The sequence below is a fragment of the Mytilus californianus genome, unplaced genomic scaffold (assembly GCF_021869535.1).
Source record: "Mytilus californianus isolate M0D057914Y unplaced genomic scaffold, xbMytCali1.0.p SCAF_3, whole genome shotgun sequence".
NCBI lineage: Eukaryota > Metazoa > Mollusca > Bivalvia > Mytilida > Mytilidae > Mytilus > Mytilus californianus.
In genome coordinates this window covers 89,286,829-89,309,205 of record NW_026262679.1, presented here as the reverse complement: position 1 = coordinate 89,309,205, position 22,377 = coordinate 89,286,829, and the positions used below count along the sequence as shown (strand labels likewise).

The 22,377-nt window shown below is 31.2% G+C and overlaps 1 protein-coding gene across 6 annotated transcripts in view; it reads left to right on the top strand.

Moving 5' to 3' along the window:
• Positions 1-22,377, top strand: part of LOC127735337 (B-cell linker protein-like) — a 65,391-nt gene that overhangs the window by 37,872 nt on the left and 5,142 nt on the right. For 5 of the 6 annotated variants that reach the window (XM_052245498.1, XM_052245496.1, XM_052245492.1 and 2 more), the window contains 9 exons: positions 1,961-2,008; positions 2,361-2,441; positions 4,606-4,633; positions 5,312-5,524; positions 11,858-12,048; positions 16,930-17,064; positions 19,660-19,731; positions 20,251-20,337; positions 21,084-21,236. In XM_052245498.1, coding sequence (XP_052101458.1) covers positions 1,961-2,008; positions 2,361-2,441; positions 4,606-4,633; positions 5,312-5,524; positions 11,858-12,048; positions 16,930-17,064; positions 19,660-19,731; positions 20,251-20,337; positions 21,084-21,236 — 1,008 coding nt within the window. Of the gene's footprint in view, positions 1-1,960; positions 2,009-2,360; positions 2,442-4,605; positions 4,634-5,311; positions 5,525-11,857; positions 12,049-12,969; positions 13,107-16,929; positions 17,065-19,659; positions 19,732-20,250; positions 20,338-21,083; positions 21,237-22,377 lie in introns of all 6 variants that reach the window. The other variant, XM_052245497.1, reaches the window with a different exon arrangement.

The following is a 22,377-nucleotide window of genomic DNA, read 5'->3' as shown; positions in this document are numbered from 1 at the left end:
AGTATTTATTTCCATTTAAACTTAGTTCGAAGAAAAGATCAATAAGGTATACGTATAGCATTCAAAAATGTCTACTCCCTATTACGAAAAGTTCCCGTTTGAAATATATTTTAACACATGTTTGTATTGCAATAACATCTTTATAACATCTTTTTGACTCAAATATTTAATTTCTTCCGATGGGCAATGTCCAGATCCGTGCTAACGTAGCTTTTCATAAATTTGTGGTTTCAAAACAAAACAAAACCGGGTCCTATACTGAGACAAAACAGGGTCCTTGTGTAATAAACAACATTGACGAAACAGGGTCCTTCCATTTTGACATGACCCATTTATTTCGTTCCATGCATAGAAATGCAAATATTGAGGTGCTCATAGTGACTAGCCATGCAATCTCTGTGTTAATATCTTTCTTTCCGTACTTTTCTTTCCGTACAATGTGCACAATTTAAAGAGAAATTAAACAAATTCGTAGCAATGTTCACTCAATTCACCATTTTCGTGTGCCTTTTTACTTATTTCTCCATTAATCTAGAACGGTTGTAGAAAATATTACATCACACAATCGAAAATAGTTATATGTGTATGTTTATTCTTCAATGTCATTAAATAACAAATAAATAAACAGAAATTCTACCTTTTCTCTGTCTGTTGATTGTCCGTCACCGTACCGGACATTAGATACTATCGAGTCCAAACATTTTTGGCCGGGGTAGTTTAGACACAGTGTATATGGACAAAATGATAATTGGAGCTTGTGGTCAAGATACCATTTTGAAGTTTACTACAAATATTCAATTCCACATGAATAAAATATAAAGATTTACAATCATTTACTGGTTATGATGACATAACAATGTAGTTACTGTATCTGTATGATTGCTAACAGATGTGATATTTTAATTATGGTATTCTTTTTTTTTCCTCGACTCAAAACTTCTTGTTGTGCAGTGTGTGACATTTATATGCTTCTTTTTGTAAAAATGGTAATACTAATATTTTCATTGAGTCCTTTGTCTATATTTGTTAACTTGGATAAGTATGCTGTTTGTTTAGAAGCTAAAGTATTATCAAATATGTGGTTCTATTATTGAAGAATCAGAGCAAATTAAATTTTCCTCAATTTAGCAGAACCCTAAAGAACTCTTTGTATTGTGGCTTCTGGAGGTGAATAATTCCAGTTTTCACACAAGGTCACTGTGTCCATCAAATCATAGATCTGCTTCTTAAAAGATTTTATAAAAAGAGGCATGAATTTCCTGCCAACTACAGATTTCCAGAATTTTGTGAACCATGTAAAAACAAAATTAGGACAACAAAGATTATCTTACTCTGTGAAACATACAAGTAACTGGTATTAGCTTCACCTAGGTGTGTGATTATTTGTAGGTATACTGCAAATCTGCAATCACCTTATTTGTTTGTCTGTCCTTTCCTTTATTCATTTGTCCAACAAATATTTCTGTTACACTTTTTTCAGGCACTATATATTGAACAGAATGACTTCATATTTGGCTAGCAGCTTGATTAAGATGAGTAAAGTGTGAGCACATTTTGGTTCTGTCTGGCACCTTCTTGCTGAATCTTTGAATTTTTCAATATGTTGAATGAAAACAAATATTTTCTTCAAAATTTTCTCAGGAACAATATTATAAAAGCCTACCAATGACCTCTCAAAGTGTTTTTAAGGTGACAAGTGTTTTTCGAGTTCATGTATCAGTAACTTCTGTAGAATTTTTCACTAAAGGTATGTCTTTTAGAAACTTATGAACACGGCTGTATTTTTCAAAATATTTGTTGCACACATAGAAAACTGGATAGTTTGGTAATGCTAGTATTTTTTATACTGAAGTTTCCAGTATTTTGGTCAGTTAGGTTGAAATGAGAAACAAAGATTGCTAGAGATTGTAATTAATCCCACTTTGAGAATTAATTCTATATTAATTTCTGACACTTTCAGTACCAGGAATGTGACATAGGAGCAGCAGTATCAGAAGAATTGTATCAGGTAAAATATGTACATTGTCACTAAGTTGTGAGGATTTATCATACAACCAGCACATTCATTGCCAACCATTTCTAAAAGAAAAATTATAAAAATTATGCAATATTTCAGCAGTAGTCAAATTCAAATCTAATAGGTGTATACTTTAAACACATTTATACTAAGAAAGATCAAAGGTCAGATAGTTCAATAAATTACATTACCTTCAACCTAATATGATGATTCTGTTATGGCATTTATACTGTAAAGTATCCAGACTTTTATGTCAGTTAAAATCGAAAAAAAAAATATACTATCACAGCTTTTCATCACAAATATTTATCATGTTTATAGATTTTTACAATTTTTTTTACAGATTGCTGATGATGAGGCACCACCTCCTCCGGCCCCAGCCCCTCCAATAGCAGCAGCTCCAGCACTTCCACCACCAAGACCTGTAAGCATTGGGTAGTGTTAATAATTGCATAGAAATAGTAAACAAGATTGTAATGGAAAAAGCAGTACAAGTCTGATAACACAGAATATAAACACCTTATAAATCTTCTCTATCATTAGCAATAAAATCGAAAAAGGAAGCTATATCAAGTTTAAATAAGTCTACATAACTTTGTTTTGAGCCTTTTCTTTTAGGTTCATTTCTTCACCAGGGAAGAAAGTTTTAGTTATTTTAGCATTTTGTCATCAATAAATTAGTATATACTCATGTCATTGCATAGTATTTTTATACACTTGTCAAAGACGGGACGTATTCTGGTATACTAATGTCTGTCCGTCTAACAACACTTCGTACAATCACTCAAATTCGCTTTAACCAATTATCAAAGAACTTTAACACAACATTAGAATTGATGGAAGAAAGCTCTCTTCCAATTATTTTGATTTGACTTTGTCATTCCAGAGTTATGGAACTTTGACCCTTGAATTTAAGGCTATTTTTAAAAAATCATGCACTTACTCCAGTATTCCTTAATTGATATCCTCCAAACTTTATATTATTGTGAGGATTGATGAAAGGAAGCTCCATTGCAATTTTTAGAATTTTTCAGTGTGTCGTTCTAGAGTTATGAAACTTTAACTTTTACATTTAATGCAATTTTTCACAAATCGCACTCTTAACACCAGGATTCCTAGATTGATTTCACCCAGACTTCACTATATTGTGGGAATTGATGAAAGGAAGCTCACATTTGATTTTTTTTTTTAAGTTTCTGGTTTGTCCCTCCAGAGTTATGGGATTTTAATTGTCAGATTTTAGTTAATTTTTCATGATATGCACAATAAGGGCATAGTGCAGCTGTTTATTACATCTTTGCATAGCATATTTATGTCTTTGCATAACATTGTTATGTCTTTGCATAGCATTGTTATGTCTTTGCATAGCATTGTTATGTCTTTGCATAGCATTTTTATGTCTTTGCATAGAAATTTTAAGTCTTTGCAAAGAATTTTATGAACATTAGATTCTTTTAACATGTTTAATGCATTCAAAAGAAGTTAACACAATTTTTATACAGAAATGGTATAATTCAAACTCACCAAATATGTTGTTACCCAAATCTTCCAGAAATATAACAGGATCAATTACTTGTTTGAGAAAAGGTATAACCTTGTTTCTTTGTGGTTATTTACAGAAAGATATTATTTTAGAAAAAATTATTTGCATCAATTATTGTACGTACTTTATGGTAAAAATGTGTTTGTTGCATGTTTAGAATTGGTGAGTTTATGTCCCTTTAGTTTTCCTTCGATGTATGGTTTTTGGTTAAACCTGATTTTAAATGCCTTTTGTCATCAGGGTATAACACTTTAAGTTTTACTCCTACTTTTCTATGTTAAATTTTTCAAACAGTTTTCAAAAATTGTACAGAATTTACCTTTGCTACAAATATTGTCAAATAAAGAAATATATTGCCTGAATAAAGTTAAGTCTTTTCCAGTACTACAGTGAACATTTCACACAATGTTTCATTGCATGTAAGAAAAAAGCCTTTGCTGGAAGTCAACAAGGCAATTTCTCTACTTTTTTTTCATGTTTACAAGCATCGGTAACTAGTTCACTCTTGTTTCTAAAATATTTTACAGAAACACCAAATAAAAAGAATGGTTCCTTAAAACACCTAAGATATATGTTTATGACTCAGAAATTTTCAGGAATTTCTGCAATGAAATGAAGGTTTCTTACAGGGGTTTATTTGCTTTTGTACTGCTGTAAATTAAGAAATTTTTGCATCAATTTATAATTGCTATCCTAATTATTCAATGTTTTATTTAAAGTTCTCATCTCATTCTACAACTTAATATCAAAATCACAAAAATAGCAATACAATGTGAAACTGTATTGACTCTCCTGAACAATGATATATACTTTATGAAGCATAACTATCATCAGTTTGACTCTCCTGAACAATGATATATACTTTATGAAGCATAACTATCATCAGTTTAGTTAATTTTTATAAATTTGTAATGGAAAAAAAACCCCAGTAAATGTTTTTTTTGTCAGTAAATTTCACAATTAAAATTAAATGTGTAAAAAATTTTTTCATGATGTTGTTCTGTAAAATTTCATTATATTGTATGTGCGCTAAATTTTATTTCAGAAACAGAAGAGAGACGATGCACCACCTCGTATGTATTTATTAGTAATGTCAGCTTTTAATTATAATTATAGTAAAGTGCTGTTTTCTATGTTTTCTTCACACACAAAAAATTGTAGAAATGTATATTCGGAAAGATGAGATGACCAGTTTTTCTGAATGAAATAGATAGTTTAACAGAAAACTTATTATTAAACTAAGAGTGTCCTACATATTTTGTTTCTTAATGTTATATCTAAAGTTCATGCCTCAATTAAGTCAATAGTGTGTACAACATTGTATATGGACATTGAAATCATTACAGACATGAGATGTAAAGCTTACAATCAGATTGATTGATTGATTGATTGTTGTTTGCTTAACGTCTAGTGCCAACAAACAGAGGGAACAAATTAAGTATGACTTACATAAAAAGAAGTGAATATTTTATACCCCCCCCCCCCCTCTTTCATATTTTATTGATTGTTGTTTTAAATGATCAGCAACCTAAAAAAAAATTGTAATGTTCTATGAATTTATTGTAATGAAAGGTGGACATTGATATAGTTATTTTTCCATTTTGAATTAACAAAATTGTCTTGATACAATCATTACAATTACCATATGACAACTGCTATGCCAAGTCAGGCAATTACATTCATATAACAACTTGGCTTATGCACCTATGGTGATTTTGTAATATTGTTATGATCAGAATAATGTACTTTAGCTCCTAGGAATATAGAAAAGAAACAACCAGTGCCAAAACCTACTGGTATGGGTATGCCTGCTATAGGAATGGGAGACATTCTCAATATAAAAGACAGACTAAAAAAAGTCAGTGTCCCGCAAAAAGAACCTGAAAAGAAAGAACCAAAGCAGTATACAGATCATAATGAACTTCAAGCAAAATTCAATTTCTTTAAAAACAAGGAGAGAGAAGGTAAGCTAAAACATTTTATTATATATTGCAAAATGTTTTATGTTAGTGTTAAGGTAATATATCAGCACAGCTTGATAAATGTTGTATGTAAAGTAGCAAGGTTAAAAACGACCAATGGTAGGATTTTTTGGGGTCATAGAATTCTGTACACTCCTATTCTTTTAAGTAAAAAATACTTCACAATAGTACATTTTTAGTTGTGGGAAATATTGTACACTGAGTTTGTTTTCTTTTGCACTCTCCTCATTTATTTGATTAACAGAATTAGCTAGGATGTGTTTTTATTTTTACGTACAAGACCTCATATTTTTGCTAAATTTTTGCTGGCTTTTATTAGAATTGGCGACAAATCAAACATCATATATCTTTGTTGAATTATTATTTGTTATAATCAGACTTATATTATAAAAAAAGGCAAAACAATCTATGTTCAGAATATTGTATTCTACGATTATATTTAGGATATTTAGGATATGCAAGCTTTATTGTTATATATTTAGGTCCACCTACACGTAAGTCTGACTATTCTCACCTTTTCTTTGTTGTATTTTATTTCAACGTCCTTAAACAAAGCATTTGAACTGCAATTAAAACACCATTAAATAACAACCTGCTTTCACCACCAGCACTTTTATTGGAACCTTAATTGAAAAAATAGAACAAATATTACTCAATTTGCAAGTTGATATTTATTTAGGCTCTTGTAATTCAAATTTGGGAAAAAACAACATTGCATGCTAGTATTGTTATTTCCCTTATACTGCAATCGAAGTATTTACTGACCTTTGAGTAGTTTTTCAAGCTTTAGGTAAAACTGTGTAAAAAAAACAAAACAATATAAATAAATTTTGGTCCTCTATTGCTGACTTAAGGACATTCTGAAAAGTTAAATAATGTCTCTGGCAAATTATAAATTCACTATAAATGTAAACAACAACTCAGTTCAAAAACAAAAAAGGAAAACTTAATTCTCTTCCAATTTATTTGAAATAAATAAATTTTCTCTTTTGTAACTTATTAGCTTTGTAATTTTTCACAGTGTTCCGTTTTCCAATTTTGTTTATTCCCAAGATTAGAGAGTTTTAATTTTACATCATTATAGATAAAACTGGAAAACAAGCGGACATTTGAAATGGGCACATTACATTTGTGCATATTTGGGGATTAAATTTTTTTACATTTGTGCGCAGCTTTTTATAACATTTGCGCTCAATTTAAGGTAACACAGGTAAATATGAAGATCATTCATAATAAATTTTGTCGAAAGATATTAATTTTGAACATATTTATGATTTTAGAAAAATATATTAAGCGATCATGAGAAATACCATAGTGATGGCTTTAGTAAATATGTTATGTAATTTTTAGAGTTGTGTCAATGTACAAACATGGAGTTCCGATTGTCAGAAACCCATCAGGAAAAAAATCTTTAGTGTACAGTTGATTTTCTTTCCGTATGGATAGAACACTTAAGTCAGCGGATGTTTCATAGGTTTGTTCACGTTTCTCGATCATTTGATAATTAGACTAAAACAACATTAGGGATTAGAGGGTCCTCTTAAGGACTGGCATCTTGGTATTTACCTGTAATTCGCCTGTTTCAGTTCTTAATTAAAATATTGTTAAAAGGGGTATTTTTTAAAGATTTATTGTAAAATATTAACAAAACATTTTTTTTTTTACAATAATTGGTTTTTCATATTTAAAAAAAATATTTTTCAAAGATTTTAAAAGTCGATATCATCTAGTACAGTGATGTAAATTTTAATTTTACTTTATTTTCATATTTTTTTTCTTCATTTTCCATAATAATGTATTATTGATTACAATGTTGCGATCTTGAATAAAAATAAACATCTTATATTCTGAGAGCTTTTAAGAATTTATATAGCTTGAGTCATTAAGCTTATATAAAAGTATCAAACGCTGCTATTATCAAAGATGTAGTATATTTAAATTTCTTAGTCAGCTTGCATTAATTGTCCAAAGCTTACGTGACAAATCGAGAATGCTTGTAGCTCACAATTCAACAAGCCAGTTCCCACAATTAAACACCCTACAGTTCACTTCGTAATATGCCCAATTTGTATTCTCCCTTTTTCGTGGAAAAAGTGAACAGATATACAACTGACCATTCCATCTGCTTAAGACAGCATACCAGGAACATTGACTTCGGCTCTTATGATATACAGACAGAACAACCAGGTAGATGATATATGGTTCCTCGCACTAGAAGACAACAGCTTTCGATGACTATATACGTACATAAACCTTCGTTGTTGCACATCGTTTTAGATATGGATATCTACATAACACAAATACAAAAACATATCAAGTTATAGAATAAATTACTAAAATGAGGTAGTCAATGAACATTTCGATTTTTTATGTTATTTTCAGTAAAAAATCATTTTGAGATTATTTCTTGATAAATTTTTATGAAATTTTCACAGTTGAAGGAGGAATGTTTGAATTTTTCTTGATTATTATGGATTTTTTTTGTGGAATAACTTTTTAATTTTGTAATTCAAACACATATAAAAATAATTACGTAACATTTTCTGGTTATATTCAACCAAAAATATATGAAAAACCAATTATTGTAAATATGTTTTGTTAATGTATTAATATATATGATCTTTAAACAATACTCCTTTTTACAATATTTTAGTTAAGAACTGAAACAGGTGAATTACAGGTTAATATCAAGATGCCAGTCCTTAAGAGGACCCCCTAATCCCTAATGTTGTTTTAGTCTGAATTATCAAATGTTGGAGAAACGTGAACGCACTGTTTCATGGAGATGCACAGTAAAGAATTGCAAAGGCACAATAAAAACTGTAAATAGAAATAAATGAATAATAGAAAAACAAAGGATATAGGGTATCCATCCATGACACAAAATCAGTACATGCACAGCAAAAAAAAACACAATCCATTGATTATATTTTACCTTTTTTACCTGTACAATGAATGAGCGCATATGTAATAAAAAGCTGTTCGCAAACATAACGATTTTTATGTGCAAATGTAATGGACCGTTTAAGATTTATTCATCCTTTAGCAATTATTTCCCCTTAAACTGTATTGACTCCCTTTAAATTTTTACTGATAGAATAATGGTGTGTTTTCATGAGAAGCCTTTTCTAATACACAACTGTTAATCATAGCTGAACTTAATGTTTGAATATGTCCTATAATAAAAGTAATTACAACCTGGTTTAATGATTATAATATCAAAAACCTTTCCTTATCTATATTCCACTGAAAATGTGTTCTGCTCTGAAACTGTTATCCACAGATTTCTTGAATTGAAATTTGCAATTTGAATACTAACACAGGTTGTTGAAGTAACCTAACTAACTCTGTCCTGATAACTTTTCACATTATCGTAAAATCCTAGGAGATATTGAGAAGATTTCTATTATATACACAGTTTCCTGCTAGAATGGCAATTTGCACTTTGGATTTATTATCACATGTGGGTCCCCAATTTGGATTTATTATCACATGTGGGTCCCCAATTTGGATTTATTATCACATGTAGGTCCCCAATTTGGATTTATTATCACATGTAGGTCCCCAATTTGGATTTATTATCACATGTAGGTCCCCAATTTGGATTTATTATCACATGTAGGTCCCCAATTTGGATTTATTATCACATGTGGGTCCCCAATTTTTGTGGAATTTCTCTGGTGAAGGTTAACCACAAAAAATTTAAATGTTCAACAAAATACAAATCTCAAAATGCTTTTATGCAAAATTTTGATAAAACCTTAGAATCGAGCATACCATATAATTGAAATGCAATAAAAAAAAATTCCTTTGTCTAATCCTACAAAATGTTTCAGCGTTTTTTTTTTTAAACTGAAAAAAAGGTAAACTTTTGAATTGTAGAATTAAGTTTGGTGCAATGGTTTCTTTGTTGTCTGTAGAATGATGAGAACCAGTAAATTGAATTGCAAGATAGGATAGATTTTTTACATTTTTGTCATTACCAACTTTTATACATGCAAATTGCTCAACTTTGATAAACTGATGTGTAAAACTTTATTTCTGTTATTGTAATTTGATATTTTGCATTTTGAGTCACAGAAAATTGTTAAAATTATGCCTTTTGTATTCAAAATTATGCAGAGAAAGTAAGAAAAAAAATACAGAATAAAGAAATAAATGAAAGAACAACCCTTTATCATTATTTGTTTTTATTAAAAGTACCCAAAGTCTTTTAATGTTTCAAGAAGTTAAAAGTTCTTCTTAAATTATCTTTCAATTAAATTAATTGCAGCTGCGTTTTGTAAGTACTAAATTCAAACAAAACTTTTGCATTTGAAAATATAAACTGATTATCTTTATTTTTTGTTTGTTCAGTATATTACCACCCACATCACAAAGTGCATTCTTATAGTTAGTACCCAGATTTCCCCCTGTTATCTGTATTTTAAGTTTATCTGTATTAGATATAGAATATATTAAGTATGAAGGGTATATGATGGCTATAGGACATGAAAATGTCAGAGATAAATAGATGTATAAAGTTGGGGCACTTTATAAGTAAAGCATGTAGATATAGAAATTTCTCAGTATGTTGCTTTCACAAGAAAGGTTTTTTTTATGTTGATAATGTAAACTCAGAATTTACGTACCTGCATTTATTTGTGTGTATTGTTGACAACCTACAATTTGTGTGATAAGTACAGGTTATGTGCACTTGAATAGAAAATCAAAATCAAGTTTGATTATTGACATGTTTATTCCGTGGAATCTTTTGCATTAAAACAACACAATTATTTCTGAATTAATGAACAGTGCTATATACCTTTACACTTGAGTTTGTTGGTTTAATATTTAATTTTATTCAAGATGTTTTGAAAAACGATCTTATTACCAAAAACTCATTAACATATATTTTGAAAAGCTTTTTTCATTTTGTAGTGTTTTTGCAATTTAACATGATTGGAGTTTGCAACATACATCCCTTAAATGAATCACTATGCATTAAATTTTGTGCCCTTTCAAACATTTTGTGAGGAGAACCATTAAATCAATAGAAACAATAGTCATTTCCTCAGAGCCATCAAGCTTTTACTTATAATTTTTCTAGCTCATGTGAATATAACCAATTGCCAGCAGACATTGAAATATATGTGCAATATAATGCACTGTGTGTAAAAAGAGCGGTTCTTGTGAAACAACAAACTGACTATGATACATTATAATAATGGATATAGGCTTTGTAGGAGGAAATGTTAGACGAGGCAGACTTTGTTGTAGTTATTTGCTTTTTAGATGGTGTTTTATAAATATTTACCTTATTGATGAATCATTTTATTATCTGCTTTGTAGGAATATGATTTTGTGTCACCTATGATTTTGAAAATGAGTTTTAAGTGTGCTTTGTCAAAATAGTGTCTCCTTGTATGAAAAACGGTACCCTCAAAATAGATGGAACCACAGTTTATTTACTGTTCTTTATTATTGATGACTAGGGGGAAACTTTTTCAAATTAACTATTTAAAAAAAAAAAGTTACATCATGAATAGATTATTTTGAGTGAATGAAAATTGGAATCCATTAAAAAAAAAAAGCAACACTCAGTTACAGCCAATGGACAGATGGAAGGTTGGTTGAACATACATGTAGACATGGATATCATGATACATGTATATACCCTGAGTGTGAAGATGAGTTGTTATTGTCTAACATGCCCACTTACTACATGCAGCTTTGATTAATAATCAAAAACAGTTTATTTTTATTTGTGTTTTGATTAAAAAGTTTAGTTTTAATTGCTTAAAAGTATAGAGAGGTCTACAAGTGAACACATATTTATAGCTTAAAAATTGAGGAAAATAGACTTTAATTAAACATGCTTGGGTATTTACACATATGCTTGAGTATTTATACATATGCTTGCTCCATTTCTACAAGTTTAAAAAAATGAATTATATGAAATGAAATAAACACTTTATAAAGTTCATTAGTCTGAAGAACTTTTCTGGCTTTACCTTCATCAGGAAGGATAGATATATGTTTTTTAATCATATGTCTTTTATACTCTATTTGATGATTTTTATGATTTCCTATTTCTCATGTGTGCAGAGAGAACATATAATGTAGATTTCAGTGCACCTAAGAAAACGTAGAAATGAATATTGACAAAATTAGATACCCGTAAACATATCACATTTATACAGGTATGATCAGACTGTACACTTAATCAATGTTTTATTGTTTTAAAACAGTCAAAAAGCAACCACTGAGGTAATGTAGGTTTCATACAATGTATTAAGCGTCCCTTAAATTTTGTCATTGGTATTTTGTTTACAGATAGTAGTAGTGACAGTGATGATGCTAGGAAACCAATAAAACCTAGTCTTAATAAACCTTTACCAGTGAAACCTTCCGATGTTCCCAGTGGTCGCTTTCCCAAACCTGTTGCCAAGAAGAGACCAAATGTTCCACTTAAACCTTCACGTGTTTCGGATGAGCAAAATGACTCTTCAAATTTTTTAAGTCAGGTAAAGTTAAAACATGTAAATAGACCAGCAGAAACTGTAGAAAAAGAAGTTACTAGCAATATTCCTTTACAACCACCAAAGAGAGAGCCATCACCTTTAAAATTTGGAAGGAGTTCTGAGTCATCAGACAAGAATGGCTCACATAATCATACTGGACCAAGTTTTATGGCTCAGAAGAAAGAAAGTGTTTCCCAACAGCCACCTGGAAGAAATTTTCCTCCAACTCGTCCAGTACCAAATACCAGACCAACAGATAAGAAGTCGTTTCTGCATGCCTACCTGGATGAGCATCCAGAAGTCTCAAATCAGAGGATTCCACCAAAACTGGTAGCTTTCTATGTCTGTGTATTCTGTTTGCATGACTGGTGACACTGTATTATCTATAGCATGTTGTCATTAATCCTTTGCTCTTGTCTATATATTTTTCAGGGATTTATTTCCAGTCCTGTATCTTGAGACAAATATTCACAGATTCCTCCAAAACGTGTTTATTGTTCATATCAGTCAGAAAGACAGACTATATCTCATTCTACATGTTGGTTCCACTTCTAAGAATAAACTAGCATTAACATTCTATGAAATTGGATAAACTGGTCAAATTCAAGTGAATGCAAGATCATTAAATTTTTCACTCTCAAAATTTAGATATGTGGTTATTTGGTTGTTTTTTCAACATTTGGTTTACAAAATTTGAAACTAATGTGCCTATCTCAACTACTGGGTTTATCTTGACTAATTTTGATTTTTATTAGTTATATTACAAGTGGAATCAGCTGTCTCATAAATATTTTTCTCTTATTTTCAGAACGTTTGACCTTAAACACTTCCAGATTTCCTATCCTGAGCCTAAATAGAAATTTAACTTTTAACATTCTATCCTATACTGCATGACTTATAATGAATGCTGTTGTACTTTAATAGCTTTAGCTAAAGGTGTCAAGCCAGATATTACTCCTAAACCTGTCGGTTTTGGTTTTAAGAAACCCATACCAGCAAAAGATGACAAGACAAACTCCCCGGTATCACCCACAGGTGACAGGTCATTACCCCAATCAAGGGTGAGTATTAACCATTACAAAATGGTACTTTTGCAGTGTTTTTAGCCTAGAGTTTTAATTTCTTTTAAAATGAATAACCTCAGATATATCACTTATCTGTCATAATCTTTAATCAATATCCAATTAAGCTGCAAGGTCTGAGACTTTCCTCATCAGTGTCCAATAATGGTTATAAATTTTCTGGACCTGTCAAATTCCAAGTCCAAGGGAAAAGAGATAGATTTTACATTTTTTGATGTAAGACTTAGTGTTCATTTAAGAAAACAGATCAAGACCTTAAACTTTCCGTTGAAATTAAAGTACATATAAGCTTGTAATGTGCAGGCTGGAAACTGAGTATCATGCATGTGCTCTGTAGTAATAATAACTTATAATACTACATATATAACCTGTGTGATATTCAAGATTGTGATTTTCGTCTGTGTAAAACTAATATATTAGACATCTGTTATATAAAAAAAGGACAATTTGAAAAAATGGCTTGAATCATCCAGAAGGGTCAATTTCTAAAATTTTCTTTGTGACACTCTGGTAAGCAACATGATCACTTTTACTGATTAAATACCTGCACTAATACTTTTGGCATAGATGTTCATACCTTCATCATTTAATTGAACGTTCGGTTATTGCCCAATGATCATACACCGTAATTAAATACTGTAAATTCAGAAATTAATGCTTGCATTTATTGTTGCGAATCACTGATTACTGGTGAAGACGTGAGATCTAATAAATGCTATTGCAAACATTTGGTGAAGGAAAGGAGATTTTATTAATGGAACCTAATACTGACCCATTTTTCCGATTAGTAAAAGCATCACAACAATTTCTGAATTAACAGTAAACAGAGAATTACACACTAATTTCTCTGGTTCATTCTCGCTTGCCAAGTCATGACCACCAATTTTCATAAATACTGAATCTGGCTTGAAAGTAAAAAAAACATTTCATAATATCTACTTTCTGAATACTTATTCAACAGTGAGGCAATGTAACTCCATCCAAACCTGGAAATTGAACAGATTTTTGTACAATCGAAACCTAAGTAATATAAGTTATTTGCACAATTCTCATATAAAAAAGATTCTAATTTATGCACAAATGAATGACCCAGAATTAATACTTGATGAATTATATTGCACAAATTAAGAAATTTACACTGTAAATCCAACTAAAGTTGAAATAAACTATGAAATTATTTAAGGTGGCGTTTACTGTCCGAGCAATTTCTATAATGGTAACTGTGTCTTTTCATTTCATTAATTAAAGATCTTCTGTCAAAAACTGCTTTCTGCTTCTTTTTCAGTCCCACATATTTTTCTGCCCAAATTAAAAATCATCACTTCTTGACAAATCGAAAAATAGAGTCCAGGAGCAGTTATTTCAATTGTTAGAATGGTAGAGCCACTAGATGCATGTGAACAGATATCATTTACTTTATCCTCATCTGTCAATTAGACTATTAATAACTAATGATTATTAACTCTCCCAAACGAAGTTTGGGAAGACTTATTGTTTTTGCACAGTTATTTTTATTATTATTATTCTTCTTCTTCTTCTTCTTCTTCTTCTTCTTCCTCTTCCTATATATGGTAGTTTTTAACGACCTTGACTGGCTATACAGCCCTTGCACGGTCAGTAATTCCTCTTCCTCTTCTTCTTCCGCCGCTTTTAAATTTGAACTTGTCCGTACCCGTTCTCCAAAACTGCTGGTCAGATTAAAAATATGTTAGACTTACATGTCTAGTGGTGCAATCAGGATTTTGTTTGTGCAATGGGGTTTATAAAGGGGTACTTTGAGGTGCAAAAAGGAAGGAGGGGTTTACTATAGAACCCTATGGGATTTGATTTTTTTAAATTTTCAAATGATTATAACTTGAAAACAATTAGTGATAGACACAATTTTTATAATTGAAAATGTTCTAAATGATAAAGCACATTAAATGAAATAAAAGGTTAGTCCCCAGGGGTCACCCCCACCCCCTGCCATTTGAGAAAGTTCTAATATCTTGTAAGTGGTCAAGATCCCCGCCCCTAAACCATATATATTCTGGTTTGTCATGCCAAGATGATTTAAATGATATACAGGGTTAATCCCCAGGGGTCATCCCGACCCCCTGCTATTTGAGAAAGTTCAAATATCTTTAAAGTGGTCAAGATCCCCGCCCCTAAACCATATATATTCTAGTTTGTCATGCCAAGATGATTTAAATGATATACAGAGTTAGTCCCCAGGGGTCATCCCGACCCCCTGCCATTTGAGAAAGTTCAAATATCTTTAAAGTGGTCAAGATCCCCACCCCTAAATCATATATATGCTGGTTTGCAATGCCAAGATGATTAAAATGATATACATGGTAAGACCCAAGGGTCATCCCCACCCCCTGTCATTTGAATATATTCAAATATCTTGTTAATGGTCGAGATCCCCACCCCTAAACCATATATATTCCTGTTCGTCATGTCAAAAAGATTTGAATGATATATAGGGTCAGTCCCCCGGTGTTTCTCCCACCCCCAATGTTTTAATATCTTGTAAATGGTTGAGATCCCCACCCCTAAACCATATATATTCCTGTTCATCATGTCACAAAATTTGAATGATATATAGGAGAGGTCCCCAAGGGGTTCCCCCACCCCTAATGTTCTAATATCTTGTAAATGGTTGAGATCCCCACCCCTTAACCATATATATTCCTGTTCATCATGTCACAAAGATTTGAATGATATATAGGGTGGGTCCCCAGGGTTCCTCCACACTCAAATGTTCTTATATCTTGTAAGTGGTTGAGATCCCCACCCCTAAACCATATATATTCTGGTTTGTCATGCCAAGATTTGAATGGTATAAGGGGTGAGACTCAAGGGGTCATCCCCACCCCCTGTCATTTGAATTTGTTTAAATATCTTGTAAATGGTCAAGTTCTCCACCCCTAAACCATATATATTCCTGTTCGTCATTTCTCGAAGATTTGAATGAATTACAGGGTCAGTCCCCAGATGTCACTAATGCATATCACTTTACTGGACCAAACCAATTTTTACTGGACTTTGTCCAATGTCAGACCTGGGAATGACGAATTATAGGAGCTTCGTTTGGGAGACTTCGTAACAGCATCCTGTTATAATCATTTCTTTTTGATCTTGAACCTGATCATGAAGTGACCATGCTGACCTTGACCGATCGTAATCTAAACCTTACCTAATTCACAGGCAAACTGGTGGAGATGTTCAGTTTCATATTACAATTATTAAGAATCATTATCAAAATCTAAACAAATTGAACAGTATCTAAGTATATAAAAATTTCCTACAAAATAATGTTTTTTCCCTAACTAATTTATTCTATATCTAATCCTAACACACTATATCTTTTTTTGAAATCTTGAAGAAACAATAATGAATGATATGCATAATATGCAAGGTTAGTGATACAGGCTCATTGGAGCCTCTAGTTTGAAGTATTAACAATTAAGCATTCAAGTTCTTTTAATGTTCAATTTTGACTATGAAAAAAAGTAGATAAATCAATGCAATGCCTAGTACATGTTGTTATGGAGTTATACATGCAAATATTTTAAATGCAAGTTTTAATTATTGTGACGTTCATCCTGTTGAAATTATCACATCGATAATATCTTTTCATTAATTTCTTAGTTTTCAGTATGTATTTAGGATGGTATTTGAAACTTGTTACTAAAAAGAAGTATTTTTGAGTTGTTAATTGTAATACTGTTAATATTTTATCTGTCAGCCGATTTGTTTATTGTTGCAAAAATCTATTATTTAGGTGAAAATTATTTATAGAATTGATATATTTCAGAAAACTAGTGATTCCTTACCACCAGTTCCACCACAAGTCAAAGAAATCCCATCCCATCATCGAGATCTGCCTCCTACTCCATCCAATGCCACACCTGGTCCTCCACCACCTAGGGGAAAAGATGGTTATACAAAGGTATGCTTTCTATTTCATATTTTTATAGAAACTTGCTTCACTAATGGAGCAGGAACTCCTACCCATCCAGAGTATCTGAGTTAAATCATTGCTTTAAGTGAGGATTGTGTTACTTTTTATACGACCACAAAAATTTTGCGGTCGTATATTGGTATCACCTCATCGTCGTCGTCTGAAGACACTTTTGTTTAAGAGTATGGATTTCTATGAAATTTTACCATAAGGTTTATGACCACAAAAGGAAGGTTGGAATTGATTTTGGGGTTTATGGTCCTAATTAGTTAGGAATTAGGGGCCAAAATGGGGCCCAAATAAGCATTTTTCTAGTTTCCAGACAATAACTTGTGAAATGGTGTATGGATCTCTCTGAAATTATACCACAAGTTACCATATCACAAAGGGATGGTAAAAATTTGCTTTGGGGGGTTATGGCTCAAACTGTTTAGGAATTAGGGTAAAAAAAGGTGGAAAAACAAGGGTTTCCAGGTTAATGGACAATTACTTACGTACAAAACATAATTTTAAAGCAGTGTAAGGGAGGTAATTCAAACACATATTGTCAAATTACCTCCCTTACACTGCTTGTAAATTATTTATAAAGTAATGTATTATCTTTAGGTGATTAGCTGTCAATTTATTTTTAGAAGTTACTATTTTAAAAATGTTTAATAAAGGTTATTTAATTATAGCCATGATTATGTATGTGAAGGAATTTTATTTTTAGATATTACTTTTTAATGTTGCTGATGGAGGCTTTTTAATTTTAAAAAAGCATTTTTCTAGTTTCCAGACAGTAACTTGTGATTAAGTGTATGTATCTCTCTAAAATTGTACTACAAGGTTCCATACTACAAAGGGGAAGGGGGGTTTCCAATTTTTTTTTAAAAGGGTTCATATTTTTTTTTCAAAATTTTCAAAATTTCAAATTTTTGAAAAGTTTCAAGAAGAAATCTTCAATTGCACAGTATTGCGCATTAGATTTGTAAGATCTTTGACCACATTTGTTTTGTGTCAGAAACCTATATTATGTCAAAAATTTGATCACAATCCAAATTGAGATAGTATCAAGCTTGAATATTGTGTCAAATTTGCCCAACTGTTCAGGGTTCGACCACTGCGGTCGTATCAGGCTGCGCTCAGCGAAGCATTTTATTGATATTTTTCTGTTATGGATTTTGAGTGTCTGTGAAGTTTGTGCTGGAAATGATCTTTCTTGTTTTTCCTTTGCCCTGAAAACCACTAAATAACTGTTTTGATTTTCATTTCAAGCTTTCATATTGACATAAATCAGGGTTACAGATTTTCTAAATATGCTAAGATTTGACCAGATGACTTAAATATTTGGAACTACCCGAGTATTAGGGAAATAATATGACCCTAATATTGAGATATTTCTCAACTGGTATATTATTGAGTAGTTTATTACGATGAAATATTCTCTGATACAATGTATTGCACTGATGCAATATCCCCTGATATTGATAGCATTAAGGAACTTAACAGTATGTAAACACAAGGTTTTTTTCTTTTTGAAAGTGTCTGTAAAGCAATAGCAGGCTTCTTGTACAAATAATTGTGTACATGCAATAGAATATTCTATTTGGAAAATTTCAGCAATATAAGAGCAATATTAAACCCAATATAATTTTGTTCAGAAGTATTTTTTACTTTTCTTAACCTCAACGAATTAATTTTTTGTGTTCCTTTCTTATTTATTATACCCTGCAAGGCTTGGGGTAATTGTAATTGTAATCACTAATCAGCTGTACTTGATTACAATTTTTCCAATAATCATTAATCAGCCAAAAATCTGATTACATGTAATTTGATTTAATCAATTACTTTTCAAAAAACCTTGTAATCCTGATTACATTCTGATAAAAAATGAAAAAAAAATCTCAAATTGTGTTTATGGTCAATATATCATGTCTTATATGAAATTTTTATTATTCATATTTAATAAATAAATAACTTGTTAAAATAGTACTTTATAAAGCATGTTAAAATATTCTGAAATATAGATATACATGTAATTTGATACCAACAAAATGTTATTTTAATGATTTTTTTAAAACTTGTTTTGTGAGGACATGATTACATGTTGAAAGGTAGAAATTACTTGTGCATTAAGTAAAACTCATTGGTATAGAAATTTAGTTTCTCTCATTCCAATAGCCCTTGACTAAAATATGCTGAAGACTTGCCATATGCATAGGAGTTCATATCAGCATTTTTAACTATGTATGTGTACATATCAAATAAAATCCTTTCTCAAAAAGTACTACAGTTATAACCTTTATTCATTAACATCACTCAAATGGGTTATTTTGAAATTCATTGTAATCAGATGTAATCATGATTACTTGCGAATGTAATCATTAATTTAATTTAATCGTACAATTGACATTGAAAGTAATCAGACCCATCTCTGACCCCTGCTTCAAAGAAAGAGTAGTATACTGGTTTAACTCGATCTTGTTCCTTTGTTGTATATGGATATGGCTTTCTATTTTAAGCTTTATGAAGTTTGGACTTTTTTCAAATAGAATTGATCAATAATGATATTTTGTAGTAATCATTAGTTATTATTTAAAGGTCAGTGTAAATGATGCAGAAGAAAACAATAATGAAGACGATGACCAAGAAATTTATGATGATGCGATATCGGTAAGTCTTTGTTTCTGTTAGAAGTTTTTTGTAATGTCAAACATTTTTTCAAAAATATACAATTTTAATGATACTTTACAAAAAGTATTATTGATTGATTGATACATGTAGTAAGTGTTTTAAGCCACTTTCAGCACTATTGGCGCTATTATGTTGGCCCTGAGTTTTTATTGGTGGAGGAAGATGAAGCATCCAGAGAGAATCACCAACCTTCAGCCGGAAAACTGGCAATCCTAGTTAATATCAATAAAGATTGGAAACAAATGCAACTTCGAGGTCCAAATCACAACATCAGTGTTGTCAGGCTAGTGGTACAGTAAATGAACTACTTAGACTACTCAGCCACAGAGGCACCTGTTGGAAAAAGATGTTAATATGAATAATGTAAATTAAATGAAACATTGGGGGAAAAACAATGAATTTTCATATTAATGTAAACTGTAAAGTTACTAAAACATGAGGGGGATATAAAATTGATTAAGTGTATTCCCTCTAATTGTTATTATTTGTATTTTAAAGTTTGAAGAACCATTGTTGAAGGAAAGGTGGTATTTTGGAGAGATAGACAGAATGGTTGGAAATGATAAATTAAAGAAAGTGGGAGCAGTGAGTAATTTAGTCATAAAATTTTTTGTGAAATGAGCAGCTGGCTCCATTTTAGAGTTGACAAAAACATTATTTTGATCTTTATTGTCAATTATGTTTTATTCATTATTGCTGATAAAGCATGCAAAACTTTAGGTTTGAGTCATTTTAATATAAATCACATGCACTTTTACCTGCATTGCCAAATGCAACAGTGAAATCAGTTCTAGCAATGCCCCACCCCGTCTGTCCAAAAAACCTTAGGTAGAAATCTTTCTTCAAAGGTTTTTTTTTTTGCTTCTATGAAAGGAAATGATTTAATATTTGGTCTGCAGCTTGATAATGTTGAGTTTTAGGGAGTAAACAATTTTTACATCCTCATCTTCATGTTTGCCAATAGTTTGAAATTTTCCAACAGCCATTGTACAAGGAAAATTTTCGTCACGGTTTTCTTGTCTGCTATTAAAGGGAATGATTTTACATTTGGTCTGCAGCTTAATAAGGTTGTTGTAACGAGTAAGCAAATTTTACATGCAACATGCATCCATTTCCTGTTGGCTGATAGTTTGAAAATTTACAACACTCATTGTACAAGGAAAACTTTCTTCAAAGTTGTCTTGGCTTCAATGAAAGGGAATGATGAGTTATGCTCCAGTACATGTGACCTCAATCAATTGCATGTATTGACACAGGCCCAGACCTTGTATTGGTCTTGTTGAATGTATCTTTATACATGTATATAATAATGTTGTTATTCTTTCATTTAGAATGGATCTTTTTTGTTACGAAAAAGTACAAAAGGAGGAAATAATCAGCCTTATACATTGATGGTTTTATATAATGATCATATATATAATCTGAAGATAAGAGAAAGAAATGATGGTAGGATGGCTATAGGAGAAGAAAAACCTGATGAAATGGTAGGTTGATATGATAATGCGTTCTCATCTCTAACAAAAACACAATCGTTTGTATGTAGATTTTAAACTCAGTATTAGCCTTTATCTCATGCTTGATTGGAGGTTAATAGAACATGGCCCCAATGTCATAACAACATGTTTACTGTAGGAAACTGTATATAGTTTAAGAATACTGTGGATTCAGTTATTTTCCTCGATACCAATTTTCATGGGGATTCAGTTATTTTCCTGGATACCAATTTTCATGGATTGAGGAAAAATTTATTTTTCATGGATATTTGATTTCATGATTTTGTCAAAGTCTGCACACAGGCCTATAGAAAATTTGTATTTTGTTAAACATTTGAATCCGTGGTTTACCTTAACCCACGAATTCCAGGAAAAATTGGTATCCAAACATAATTATGAATCCACAGTAGGTGATCTCATTTTGAGAATTCATCTTGATAATAAGTAGCATCTCCTTCATGCATAGCTCTTGATGGGTTTGTCCTATTTAATGTCCCTGCCATAGGCAACTGGGGCAGTAAATGTTACCCTTCTGTCTGTCCCTCCGTCTGTCCCATTTTGGTGTCCGCACTCTAAAGTTTTCTCATCCAAATTTATGAAACTCATACACAATGCTAAGAACCAAAACTCGCAGACAGATTGAATTTGGGCAGTGAATCACTTACCTTTCTAGAGTTATGCCCCTTTATAACATCGATAATTGCATTTTCTTTCGTTTAAACACTCTAACTTAAGTTTTCCTCTTCCAAATTTTATGAAAATAATACACAATGCTAAGAACCAAAACTTGCAGACAGAGTTTGAATTTGGGCAGTGACTCACTTATCGTTCTTGAGTTATACTCCTTTATAACTTGGAAAATTGCAAATTTTTTCGTTTCTGCACTCTAACTTAAGTATTCCTCATCCAAATTTTATGAAACTCATACACAATACTAAGAACCACAACAAGCAGACAGAGGTCGAAGTTTGGCAGTGAGTCATTTTCCATTCAAGGGTTATGCCCCTTTTTAACTTAAAATATTGCAAAGCTTGAGCGTGGGCTTCATGTCCTCAGACACATTCTTCTTTTATTATATTTCAGGTTGGTTCAGATTTTATATTGGCTTTTCTATATAAATTTCAGAGCATAT